General features: G+C 44.7%; 1 protein-coding gene across 5 annotated transcripts in view; it reads right to left on the bottom strand.

The window, feature by feature from the left end:
• The window catches only part of LOC124619926 (zinc finger MIZ domain-containing protein 1-like), a 145,748-nt gene that overhangs the window by 114,721 nt on the left and 17,510 nt on the right, over positions 1-13,517 (bottom strand). For all 5 annotated transcript variants that reach the window (XM_047146572.1, XM_047146588.1, XM_047146580.1 and 2 more), the window contains one exon: positions 12,913-13,131. In XM_047146572.1, coding sequence (XP_047002528.1) covers positions 12,913-13,131 — 219 coding nt within the window. The remainder of the gene's footprint in view (positions 1-12,912; positions 13,132-13,517) is intronic.

The following is a 13,517-nucleotide window of genomic DNA, read 5'->3' as shown; positions in this document are numbered from 1 at the left end:
TGAAGAATTTCTCATTTTGTATCTACATATTACACAGGTAGCCACCTCACCGTGTGAGGCCGCGGGTACTTCTGGTACCACTAATCTCCACCTCCACCCCGCCCTCTTTTTCCCTGCTCCATTAGCGAATAGCTTGAGAGAATAACGACTGTCGATAAACGTCAGTGTGGACTTCAAAAATGGTTCAAATGGCTCTTGCCACTATGGGACTTTTAACTTCTGAGGTCGTCAGTCCACTACAACTTAAAACTACTTAAACCTAACCAACCTAAGGACATCACACACATCCATGCCCGAGGCAGGATTCGAACCTGCGACTACAGCGGTCGCGCGGTTCCAGACTGAAGCGCCTAGAACCGCTCGGCCACCACGGCCGGCAGTGTGGACTTTAATTACGCTGAATTAGTGGTGGTGCGAGTGCGGAAAATATCCAAACTGTACTTCACGACTTTTGCTTCATCTTGTTAAGAATAGTTAGTCCGCTGCCGGGATACGAGAGCATCGATAAAGGTTTCCATATTAATATACGAGGGTTGGAACATAAATAGTGGCAACTATATATTCACAACCGATGCAAAAGAGTTACATGTTTGCACCTGTTACTGTCCCTCAAAGTAGTCACCAGCGTTGTGCAGAACCCGTTGCTAGCGATGTGGAAGGCGTAGCATACCGTTATCAGAGCCTGTTATGTTGGTGGTGCGAATGGAGCGGTCTACTGCCTGTCGAATCTCTGGAACAGTTCTGAAACGAATTCCACGAAGTGGTTCCTTCATCTCCGGAATAAACTCAAAGTCACAAGGACTTAAGTCCGGGGAGTATGGTGGATGGTACAGTGCTTCCCAGACCCATGGACCGAACAGAGCAGCCACAGGTTGCGCTGTATGCGTCCACGCGTTGTCGTGCAAAATGATGGGTGGGTTGCGCAAAAAGTGTCGCCGCTTCTTTCGCAAAGCTGGTCGCAGGTGATGCTCCAAGAACGACCAGCTTTGCGAAAGAAGCGGCGACACTTTTTGTGCAGCCCAACCATCACTTTGCACGACAATGCGCCGGAACATACAGCGCAAGCTGTGGCTGCTCTGTTCGGTCGAAGGGACTGGGAAGTACTCCCCGAACTTAAAGCCTTGCGATTTTGATTTGATTCCGAAGATGAAGGAACCACTTCGTGGCAGTCGCTTCAGAATTGTTCCAGAGATTCGACAGGCAGTAGACCGCTCCATTTGCACCATCAAGAGAACAGGCTCTGCTAACGGTATTCTACGCCTTCCACATCGCTGGCAACTGTTTCTACACAACGCTGGTGACTGCTTTGAAGGACAGTAACAGGTGCAAACATGTAACTCTTTTGTATCGTTTGTGAATAAATAGTTGCCACTATTTCTGTGTTATCCCAAAGGGCATGGAGTCAAAAACATCCTCGCGGAAAACGACACGCACAAATAGTTTGAGCAGTGGAACGAGCAAATTATACGTATGGGACCTCATCTTGAAGGGGACCACCAGTACTTGAACACATTTGGTAAGAACACATTTTCCGGCAGAATTAATATATTTTGGCGAAACTTGTCGCAACGTAACGATACACAGTTTTAGGTCGACGTACAGTGCCGCTCTGATAAGCAAAGGCAAGTAAGTCGTCGACATTCGCTGCAATTTTGTTTTGGTCGCGGTAGCAGTAAACAGCACTGGACGTGGACAAATGGGTAGGCACGTTTTGGACGTGTGATATTCGCTATTTTTGGCTTAATTAAAACAGCAAATTCAGCCAGAAGGCAAATACTTGTTTATAAAGAATGATTAATATATAATAAGGCGTCGCATGGCGACGGTGGAATTTTCTAGATAATGTAATTCGTCGTCTTTGGGCGGCAATATAAACAGAAAAGTACGGATGGATAAGCGATCCTTCAGTATTTTGTTCGCTGGAGAACAAATGAAGCCTTGAGCGCTAAAAAGACTTTTACTGTTTTTCTCGAGTAAGACGGACGCAGATTTGTGGCGGTCTGATCTAATTATTTTTACTAAATAAATAAAAACGTGTTCCGTCTAAGTTTTGAGTGAAGTGTAGGAAGAAGAACTGTTGTAACTTACCGTGACGAAGCACGAGCGACTCAAGAGGACAATGGCTATATAAAAGAGCGCTCAATGGACATGATATGGACATAAAAATCTACCGTCATTGTAGTATTAAGCTTAAGGTACGATATATGTTTAGTTATAATAAATATTTGTTCTGGGAATACTGAATCATTTAGCAGTGCTCATTTCTATTATCTCCTCAGTATTATTTTCATTTTAATTATGCATTTTGCTAATATTACAGACTCCAAGATCAGCAGTCCAATGTGCGTGTTACCTTGATAAAAAGAAAACTGTTTTATCGTCTTCTTGCATCAGCTTTAATATTGAATTTCTCTTTTGTGTGATGTTACAGTTGTTTTTGCGCCCTTAAGAACTTTCTGGTCCCTTAGGAAATTTTTTTGTCATAACAATAACTTCACAACCGGGTATGATCGTATCTACGATCATGAAGTAATTAGAAAGACGATAACGCAACTTCTTAATCAATAGCACGCTAGTTGTGACTGCCTCAAGCCACGCGAAACCGCAAGTAAAAACTATTCACATCTCATAATGCAATATTTTATGACAATGGTCAATCCATGATTCTTACGCCAATTGTGATTGATCAAACAGTTAGTTAAATCTCAATTTCCAACTTTCCATCGAATAACAACATCACTCTTATTTTGTAACATCACAGACGGAACTACGGCAGCTGGCGGCCCAGGCGCGGAGCAGGTCGTTTTCGGCCACGCAACAGTGGCAGCGGGGGTGGCCGGGCGGGGCGTCCGATAGCGCGGTTGCCGCCAGATGCGGCGGGCTGGGGCTGGGGCTGGGGCTGGGGACCCACAGCACGTGGCGCGGGTGGGACGCGGGGGCGGCCGCTGGTCGCTGCTGTGCTCTGGTTAACGCTTTATGCCATACTGCAGCCGTTAGCGCGGGACTTGAGGAAGAATCTGAGGAACAGGTCCAGACGTATGAAGGAAGCGACTCGAGTAAATAAAAGTTGCGCTCCACTGCAGTAGCGTTAACCACAGTCATCCCCACTACCATGTGAACCCTTCACGACACGTCAAACGATGGCAAGACTGAGAAGCTTGTTCATTAGAGTTTATTCCAGCTCTCAAAGCGACTGTGTGGGACCGAGTCTCAGTGGTCCTCAACTGATGAAGATTGCAACAGTTATAACCTTTCGATTACCGACGGAACGTGTGTGTCCCACGATAGGTTATTAGACAACCAATTGGAATTTGTTGCCAGTTATTGCTATGTATTAATTTTGCATTGGTAAAGGGAAGACTACTAATGGTTAGCAGAATTCTTATAGTTACAGCTTGCTCCTGTAGGTCATGCTATCTTCAAGTTTAATTAGTTCGCACCTGCAGATAGGCAACCCAATTACCAGAATCGCAAAGCGGGCTACCTTCATGCTTTCACGGACACATCGCGTCAACGACTTGCACCCACGGACTGATGCTTGCCGCATCACAAACGAAGACAATAATTAACACCTGTAGTTTGAGTTACAAACTCTGTTCACTGATGTGTGTCTGTTCTCAATATGTCTTGCATGTTTTGCGCAGTCGTCTTCCAAAATCCTTGGGGGTACTTACGAATAATCTTGTATGTCCAACTCTCACGCCCGCAATCTTCTTGGAAAACCAAATCGCGAGAAATATTCTTTTCATGCTGTTACTTTGACTGAGACACTTATTTGAAACTATACATTAACGTTTTTTAAATGAAACTGACAGTCAAATAGTTAAGCAAATGCAGGCCTTGCGCCTACAGGGGATACAGCGGTAGTTGTAATTAATGCTGAGGTGAACAGGCAAAGGTCGTATACCATCTGAGTTATTTGACTAGTTTTGCTCGGCAAGTGTGCTGACGATAATGTTTTAAATCTCTATCGTGTTGCCATCAGGGCAATGAATATCTGAGAATGCTCGCGCCTGAAAAATGAAACTAGACAAATAAATCAAATAACAACCGATCTGTGACACTGTACCTATTCAGTAACTATCATTTTTAAAATGACGTTAGATGTGCCATGCAGCCAACACCATACATTAACGGTACATCTGATGATTAAAAAAGGCTGTGGTAGAGTGTACAGAACATACGGTACAGTAGATGTCCGTTGAAATTACGTGCGAGGTACAATCTATTCAATAGTTCAAGCTGATTTTGTAATTTTCCTTAATTTATTATTCGAGTATACTGACGATAATAGGAATTCGTGTTCCAAATTGTTTAGTATGTTGAACGTAGAACTTGGCGACGATATACCCCTCAAACGAAAATAATTTGTCATTTTAATTACCTTCTTATATTGAGTCGCACGAATAAGTTGGAGAATGGCACTTCAGGATTTAACGTCCCGTCGACGACGAGGTCATTAGAGGCGGAGCGCAAATATGGAATGGAGAAGTTGGGGAAGGAAATCACCCATGCCCTTTCAAAGCAATCAGCCTGGCATTCGCTTTAAGCGATTTAGGGAAACCACCGAAAATCCGAATCTGGATGGCCAGACACGGATCTGAACCGGAGCCATCTCGAATACCATTCACGTGTCTCATTACTATGCAATCGCGCTCTGTCCTGTGGCGGTGGCCACTCCATAAACCGGAATATGCTTTGGGTGGTGGGAGAGGGGGGGGGGAGGGGAGGAGCAGGAGTGCCTTACGGTAATTTACTGTACGGCAAAGAAGGAAAAACTTATTTCAAGATGGACGGAGCGCAGTCTAAACCCGCCTACGGCTTGGCAGTTTGCAAGAAGTTGTGTATCATAAATTGTAGGTTCTACGTCTAGTTGGCTCTTCGATTATTTTGTGATTTAGATGACTTTCCTGGGCAACAGTTGGCGTGAGCGGAAAGTAGCAATTCACAATGACGTTAGAAATCTATCTCAAAATGATTGCCGGGCGGGGTCGCCGAGCGGTCTAGGCGCCTTGTCACAGTCCGCGCGGCTTCCCCCCGTCGGAGGTTCGACTGCTCCCTCGGGCATGGGTGTGTGTGTGTTTGTCCTTAGCGAAAGTTAGATTAAGTCGTGTGTAAGTTTAGGGACCGATGACCTCAGCAGTTTGGTCGCATAAGACATTACCACAAATTTCCGATTTCAAAATGATTGGGCGAGTTTATTCTCAGATCTACGGCAAACAATTACATCTGACACGGCCATGACTTGTGCTGGCTTGTGCTGGTGATACAAACTTTCGGGTAATGTAATTCTCACCCTTTCACAGACAAAGCAAAACCGGGACTAGATCCCGGAACCTTCCCTTCTGCGGCCAATCTTACCGACTGAGCCATTCGGGAATGATACACCCTAACAGATTCGTTTCTGCCAGTGCCTCTCTGCTGCTTTCCAAACTTCACAGAAGCTCTCCTGCGCGCAAAAAGTACGTTGAGACCAGCGCTTACTCCGCTGCAGAGTGAAATATTCATTCTGGAGTCAAGTAAATATTGAATTATAAACTGAATGTGTTAACGGTACGAAGATAGTGGTGTATGGGGACGGTAAAAATGGACTTCCGAGCCTAACTGCAGAGTGCTGCAGGATGAGGTGCTATTCGCGACGCGGGCGGAGGGCGGAGGGCGTTGGCCCTTCTTGGTAATAATATATCAAAAATCGCCGGCAGCGCTTTTTCGTCCCCGCAGCCTGGCGAGGCGCCAGCGGAAGCGACGACTGCGAGACGCCGGAGGGGAGGGCAATGGCTCGCGGACTGGCGTAGGGTGTGGCAGGGAGCAAGTGGCCAGGGCCAGAGCGCGGAAATCTTCCTGGCCACCATTTGGGGCGGGCTACGATTCTCCCAAAAAAGAAATGGCTGCCGCTCGAATACTGCTACAGCACTGCCAACACTGTAGTATTTTGACATCAGATTAACGCTAATTTTTATTCATTTTCGTGATCAAAGCTCCCTTGGTGATTATCTCCAGTTTTCTTCATGTTTCAACGCTAAACGTTCCGGAGAAAAACCTTGATATTTCTGCATCCTTTTAGCTGTACTTGGTGCATAGGTGGCTTTGAATTTACGCTTGATGGAATATTAACGTCCGGATGTTCACAATTTGACCCATGGCGTTCTTTCCAATTCTGTTAATCTGAACCCAGCAGCATGTTACACCGGTTCTGCACTATACTTTTAAACGTTAATAGAGCCATGTGACTTAATTATTACTTAATATTCTGCATTTTTACACTGGCGGAAAAGAAAACGAATACCAAAAAAAGTCGTTAATGGATAGTAATGAAAAGTCGAGAATACATCTCCTGGCCGGGGTGGCCGAGCGGTTCTAGGCGCTACAGTCTGGAACTGGCGGACCGCTACGGTCGCAGGTTCGAATCCTGCCTCGGGCATGGATGTGTGTGATGTCCTTAGGTTAGTTAGGTTTAAGTAGTTCTAAGTTCTAGGGGACTTATGACCTCAGATGTTAAGTACCATAGGGCTCAGAGCCATTTGAACCATTTATTTCAATAATAATAATAATAATAATGGCGTGTGACGAGGGCCTCCCGTGCCTGGTGCAAGTCTTTCGATTTGACGCCACATCGGCGACTTGCGCGTCGATGGGGATGAAATGATGCTGACGTCGATGGGGATGAAATGATGCTGACGTCGATGGAGATGAAACGATGATGATTAGGACAGCACAACACCCAGTCCCTGAGCGGAGAAAGTCTCCCACACAGCCGGGAATCGAACCCGGGCCCTTAGGATTGACAGTCTGTCGCGCTGACCACTCAGCTACCGGGGGCGGACTTTTATTTATTTCAATGAGAGAAGTTATTCCAATCGCAGACTAGCCTTATCAGCTATTTCCCTGAGAGTGTAGTCCGAGCCCTACGCGTTTCAGAGGATCTAGAGAAGGATAATAGTTTTCATTTAGATTTTGTTGAAGTACACGCTGGTTTGAACAGGGGTATTGAACCAGGGCACTAAACTTAGTCGGTCGCGTTTCGCTTTGAATACTCTTCCATGTTGACCTATCCGAGCAGACCTATCCTCAAAAAGTTGTTGTTCATGGCGGAAGACGAGTTTGACTCTCTCACTCTCACTCTCTCTCTGTCTGAGCCAGTAAAGTTGCAGGAATTGTGGCAGGCCGGCGATGGCTTGCGAACTGGTGAAGGGTGAGGGCACCCAGCAGCAGCAGAAGGCAGGTAGCGAGCGGTGGCAGGAAGTCGGCCGGAGCATCCGCCCTGATAGCGGCACGCCGCTTCCGCCCGACGCCTCGCGACAACCGCCGCCACTGCCAGCAGCTCCGCGGCCCGTCTGGGGATTCACTGGCTGTCCATTAGATAAATGCTGCAGCGACCTGCCAGCGAAGGGGTTAGGAGCTAAGCCGTCGCCACGTGTCTACCAAGTGCTACCGGGTAGTCAGTTCGCCCAGTGTAAGCACGTTAGTGTCCATTAGACCTACCGAGTGAGGCGACGTAGTGGTTAACACACTGGACACGCTTGCCGGAAGACGGCGTTTCAAAGCCCTGTCCGATCGTATCTTTACAGGGGCGTGAACGGGGGAGGTTCAAATACACTTCCTAAATCAATTTCCCAATACCGCTATATGTAAAGGCTCCAATATCCATTACAGAAATGCGGTCCTAGCTGCACGATTTTCTCTTCCACTTGTTCTTGGAAATGTCGACTGATAAGGAGTCACTTTTTATGCAGCGAAGAACAAGAAGAAAGATCGGACAGCAAATAACTTATCAACTTGCAGTGTTTACCTTAAATGGCCATCGTGTTGACTAGGCCTGAAAGAGAAACGGCTGATTTCGAGAATCCATTCGTATAAAATAACTGAAGATCGGAACCAGATATCGATTTCAATCTAAACAGCTCGTCAGCGGAAACAGGTTTCCGATATATAGTTTACACTTTCCGGAAGTAGTGTTGCTTGTAAATGTAGCGCATCTCTTCTTGCGTGTTTAATCCCGTTAGGTACAAGCACTGAACTACTAGCGTGACTGAAAACTTGGAATTAAAGCGATTCAAAATGAAATGGTAAGCAGAAAATAAAGGATAACGCTGACGCCCCCTGTCTCCTTGCACTGTGAATTACCACATTAGGCAACAAACGAGCAGCTTGTACGGTTCCAAATTGAAAGTCTCATTTCTGAAAATGCGCTCCGAAAAAAAGCTATGTACCTCATTTTTCTGGCGGAAAATGAAGACTATTTATTTCCTTTTTATATCTGTATACTACCAGTAGGGTTATCACCTCAGCATAAAGCAGTTCATCCATCCATCTCATACCTGGATGAACTGTCTCTTGTTCACATGTATTCTACGTCGTTTTCCACATTACATACCTGAAGATGGAGCCATGCGGCTTGGAAATAAATTGCAGTTAAAGTGGTAAGCAATAAATACAGCAGTTTGGATTGAGAATGTATTTATTTTCCACTCCACAAATGTTAGTCGCTCACGTCCCCAACTCTTCCACCACCACGGAAGCTGGAAAATATACAGGGTGAACCAAAAAGGACTTTACAACTTTGTAATACTACATAAATTTATCGAGATAACTTTCAGAATCAGTAGAGGTGTCATTTTGTAGCAAGTAACCTCAAATTTGATTCAAGTCGGTGGACCGCCCCATTTCCTCGCGGAAGTTCTACATTTTCTCGGCAGTCGGTGGACAGGCCGTGAAGGGCCAATTGCACTTGACACCACTGGATTTTTGGGATGTCTGCCGCATCGCAAATGAGTCACATCGAACCGAAATGACACTTGACCGTTTTATGCGAAATCTGAGGTTGTTTGCTACCGATTCTGCTAAGTTCTCAATAAATTTCTACATCATTCCAAAATTGTAAGTCATTTTTGATTCACCTTGTACTACAGCCTTTATTCCTCACAAACTGATTTTGTTCCACTTTTCATTCTCTAAATGAGGTGAAAAAGGCATCATTAGAGAGCGGAGTTCTTTTGATTCTACTGCGAGCAATAATACGGTATCAATCAATTTTGTCCATTCTCCCAGATTAAATCTGATTCACATATATATCGCAAAACTGCGGGAAGCTTCCAAGGAGCAGAAGCGCTAGCCATTTCGTCGTAGCGCTCGATCCACTTCCCTTTTTCCCTAGCTTTAGCTACCACGTACAACAGCCGGTCACCGCTCGCGACGCAGTGCCATAATTCTAGAGCCGTGGCAATGACTGCGTGGCGTGGCGAGCAGCCGGCAACCAGTTTTGTCATCGCCACCTCCCGCTTCCTCTCTGGCCGTTCGTTGCTCGCTGCCCTCCGTTGCCAGACGTCCTCCTTTCCGTGTCCCTCGATGCCTGTCTATACGGCACGGAGCGGCCGATCGATTGAATGGCGTCAGGGCGGGCGCCGGCGACGGCAACTGTGCGGTTCGGCTCGGCGTGGAAACCAGGCCAGCAAAACACACACACACACACACACACACAATGGCCGGCTCCTGCCTGTTGGCCCCAGCGATTTTCTCGTCAAACTCTCCCCATCCTCCGCCACTCGACCCGCGCCCTGCTCCCTCCCTCTTTCGCTCTATACAGTCATCCCCTCGCTGCGATGTCAAAGCCCTCACAAAGCTTACCGTCCCGAGGCGAGGGCGCGATTGCTGTCGCGGTCGTATCGTAATCGTTTAGCTGTTTGCTGATTAACCTTTCCCAAAGTGACTAAACTATTGGCACCTAGCCTGTCTCTCACTTTCTACCTCTGTGTGTGTGTGTGTGTGTGTGTGTGTGTGTGTGTGTGTGTGTTCGCGCTCACACGCCCCATGATCTTTCTCCCTATGGCTAAAACGAGCTAAGCTCTCTCATCAACCCACCATCTCCCTTCAAGAGCGAGAATGAAGAAAAAACGGGCCCCATCTTTTTTCTTCTCTCTCCACTAAGACCTGCCTTATAAAATAGGCAGCCTCGCTTCTGGAAACTCGCATTCTATTTCCGATTCGCCGGGACCGTTATTATTTTCTAGTTATGGTCAGCCTTCCGGCAAGCTTCTCCCAGTCTGAATAAAAGTCCTCCGCATACGATGTACTCGATCGCGACCCACGGCGAGTGAAGTGACACCCTTCCTCGTAGTCTCTCGAGCTCGACTATAATGATTTATATCACACGAGAATTATCGAGTTACAGGTCACTTGTCAGCCCGTCACTAAAATCATACCAAGGAGAAACCTGTGGCGTCAAACATCGCTAAAAATTTTCTAGGCAGTGAAGACTCTAGTAATAGATTTCACTCCTGAATCCCACATGGACCACAAAGACATGATTTGACCCATTACAGCGTGCAGAGAGGCATTGAGCTCCATACAAAATTGGAACGGGAAGAAACCTTAATGTGTCGCACAATCCTAAAAACCCTCTGTCGTACGTGACAGTGGTTTGCTGAGTGTACACGGATGGTTACCTACAATATTTCAATATTCTCAGTTACATTGCTAATAATCCTGCAGTTTTAACCTCTTTTCATGATATTTGTATCACTGTGCGATACTCACTCCAGCTCAGAAGGCAGCAATATTTAACCATCTAAAAATATGCATAGTATAATATAACTTCCATTATTAGGCCTAATATTTGTTACAGATTTTGAGAGACAGGAATGCATGTAACACCTTTTATATCAGTAAAATTTTTCTAAGAGTCTACATTACCTCTGAAGTCTAAAGGAGATAGGTGGATACATTTTGTCACTTACTAACACCATTGCTACTTCTAGCAACCTCCCCCCCCCCCCCCCACTGTCTCTTCTGCTGCTGTATAGAATATTCCTCCCTTTCTACATCAACAGACCAGATCAAGATCACAATATGAAAAACCAAGACATTTGCTGCATCTGTACAACATTGCAAGAGTGTTTACAGTAAATGTACCTAATGGAATCTCATGACAAAGGAAAAATAGCAGAAGCAGTATTCCCACAAATGTAGGAGCACCTGCGTTTATGCTCAGAGTCCACTTCAGCAAAATCTTTCTGGGTGTTTGACCTCATCATATGTGATAAAACTATTAGCATTTCAGCAACTATCGCAGGCAGCCAGAAAGTTGGTGGTTTTGACACACAGACTGCACTCACACTTCCGGAGGAATTTTACTGAAACCCCGGAAATAGTTCCACAACTGTCACCTCTCTGAATATGGTCCATGAACTCCATGCAAAAGCACAATAAATCACTGATGCACAACACCTCAAATTTACAGTTATATAATATTAGTATTAAACTTCCTCGCATGTAGCATTTCCTTTCTCTATACTCATTTCATGGGTTTGATGAGAAGAGGAAATATTGAAAGAATGTTAATGAATGTCAGTAATACACCAAAATCTGTCATTTTCTGCTGTCAAAGACAGTTTAAAAAATCCTCATCACATGCAGACGTCAGTGATCAGCTGGAGGAACATTGTAGCTATAAGCTTAGTTCTCTTTTTAAATAAAAATAAATAATAAAAAATATAGTAGGAACTGAACCAACAAAAAATTAAGCACAGCAAATGGCATTATGTGCATATGATAGCATCTGAAAGTTATTCAGATATTCCATTGGAAGGTGTTAGAACTGTAATATTTGTGGCATGCCGATGCTCGTGTCATATTTAGAGACTGAGGTATTTGGACAATATTATGAATATTACTTACTTCTCCTGCTGCAACTGTGCTGCACACCACACGTACGATGATATCAAATTATTATCTATCAGACATTAGTGATCTTAATATTAATGTTGTTATTAAAGCTGTTTCCATCGTAGCACCCAGAAAGACAATTTAGATTTTGAAACACTATAGCCTTTCCTAGCTACTACATCCAATTTCAGGCAATTTCATATTATCGTATTATAAGTTCAAACTATGCACTATTGCTCAGGCTCAGTCTGTTTTCGTTACTTAATTCACTTTGATTTCTCAGTGGTAGTCTATTTTTTAAAACAGATGATGAATTGTGGATGATACAGCATTTACAATACATTCATAAGGATGTAATCCTATCTATCTTGTCTATTTCTTACTAAAGTGAGTGTAATGTAGACTGAATGGTGAAGAGTACACTGAATTAAAATTCTTACATGCTTACACAAAAGTGATACAGTCTCACATATAGATAATATGTAATATCAGAAACTAGAGCTTTTGGAACTTGATATTCTGAATTTTGTATTATGTCTCTGTTATAGGTTTCATTGGAGTGTATTCATGATAATGATAGCATCTTTTTGGGGAGGGTTTAAGACCTTTCATTAAATTCATTATTATAACAACTAACAAGCACTGATTTATCCAACAATATCTCTGTAAGCTTCAATACAAATATTGTGGCACAGGTGCTGCTGTTACCCAATATGTCTAGTCCTTTGATGAAACCAGAATGTGTATCTCCATTCTCCACAGTTACATTTAAAGTACAGATTTTATAAACATTAAAGACATTGTTGCTGGGGTGTTTAGTACAAAGATTAATCTGATACTCCTCTCCGTGCTAATCTGTCCTATGTTACTCTCTTCACCTGTGCATAACTACTACACCTTACAAAGATTTGAGCCTGCTTACTGTAGTGTCACCTATTTTTCTGTCCAAATAGCAAAACTAATCGACGACTTTTTGTATTTCATTTCCTAATCTAATTTGCTCAGCACGCACCTGATTTAATTCAACTACAATCCATTACTATTATTTTACTTTTATCGATTTTCATCTTATAATCTCTTAATAGTAAACAACTGCGGTCAGCAATTCTAAAACTCATTTGTCTATAAGCTGACACTTCGCAGTTACTCTCTCGATTGTAGACTACATTAATCAAATCTCGGGAAATGAGTAATAGAGAGAACAGCCAGTTCGACACGCACACACGTACATAGGTAAAATGTGGTACTCACGGTGGTTGCTGGCGTGGGTAGCCGGAGGCAGCGAAGGCGGGCGGCGGCTTCCCCTGGCCGTAGCCGCCCATCACGCCGACCCCCACGCCGCCCTGCTGCTGCGCAGGGCCCGACTGCGTCGACGTCGTCACGCCCCACACCGTCGTGACCACAGATAGCTGCTGCTGGTGCTGACCTGCGGCACCAGCTGTGCCGCCTCCGCCTCCAGGTGACCACTCCCTGCAACGTGAGGAGGGGCGACATCTGGAACCTGCCCGATGCTTCAGGTACGGGAGTTACCGACAGAGTATACGCTTCTGCCACTGTTCCTTCCCGTAACTCGAAAGCCTGATATACAGTAGTCGTTTATTCACTTGTAACCTCCCCCCCCCTCCCCGGGTGATGATAATGCTGAGCATTTGGAAGCAATAATACAGGATCTGTCACATCTATAAATTCATGCCTCCAAATTATAATCTTTAGAAAATAATGTCTAAAACACAGTGCTCCTCCGACAAATTGTTTGAGCAGATTAAGTTTTAGAAAATAAACCTCATGAAGTTGTAAGTTCAGTTGTCCATTTTTCCTACAACCTCCCCTGTATCTAATTTACTGTTCTGGAACAG

This window comes from Schistocerca americana, chromosome 1 (assembly GCF_021461395.2).
Source record: "Schistocerca americana isolate TAMUIC-IGC-003095 chromosome 1, iqSchAmer2.1, whole genome shotgun sequence".
NCBI lineage: Eukaryota > Metazoa > Arthropoda > Insecta > Orthoptera > Acrididae > Schistocerca > Schistocerca americana.
Note: the sequence above shows the minus strand (reverse complement) of the source record. Positions and strands in the feature narration are given on the sequence as shown.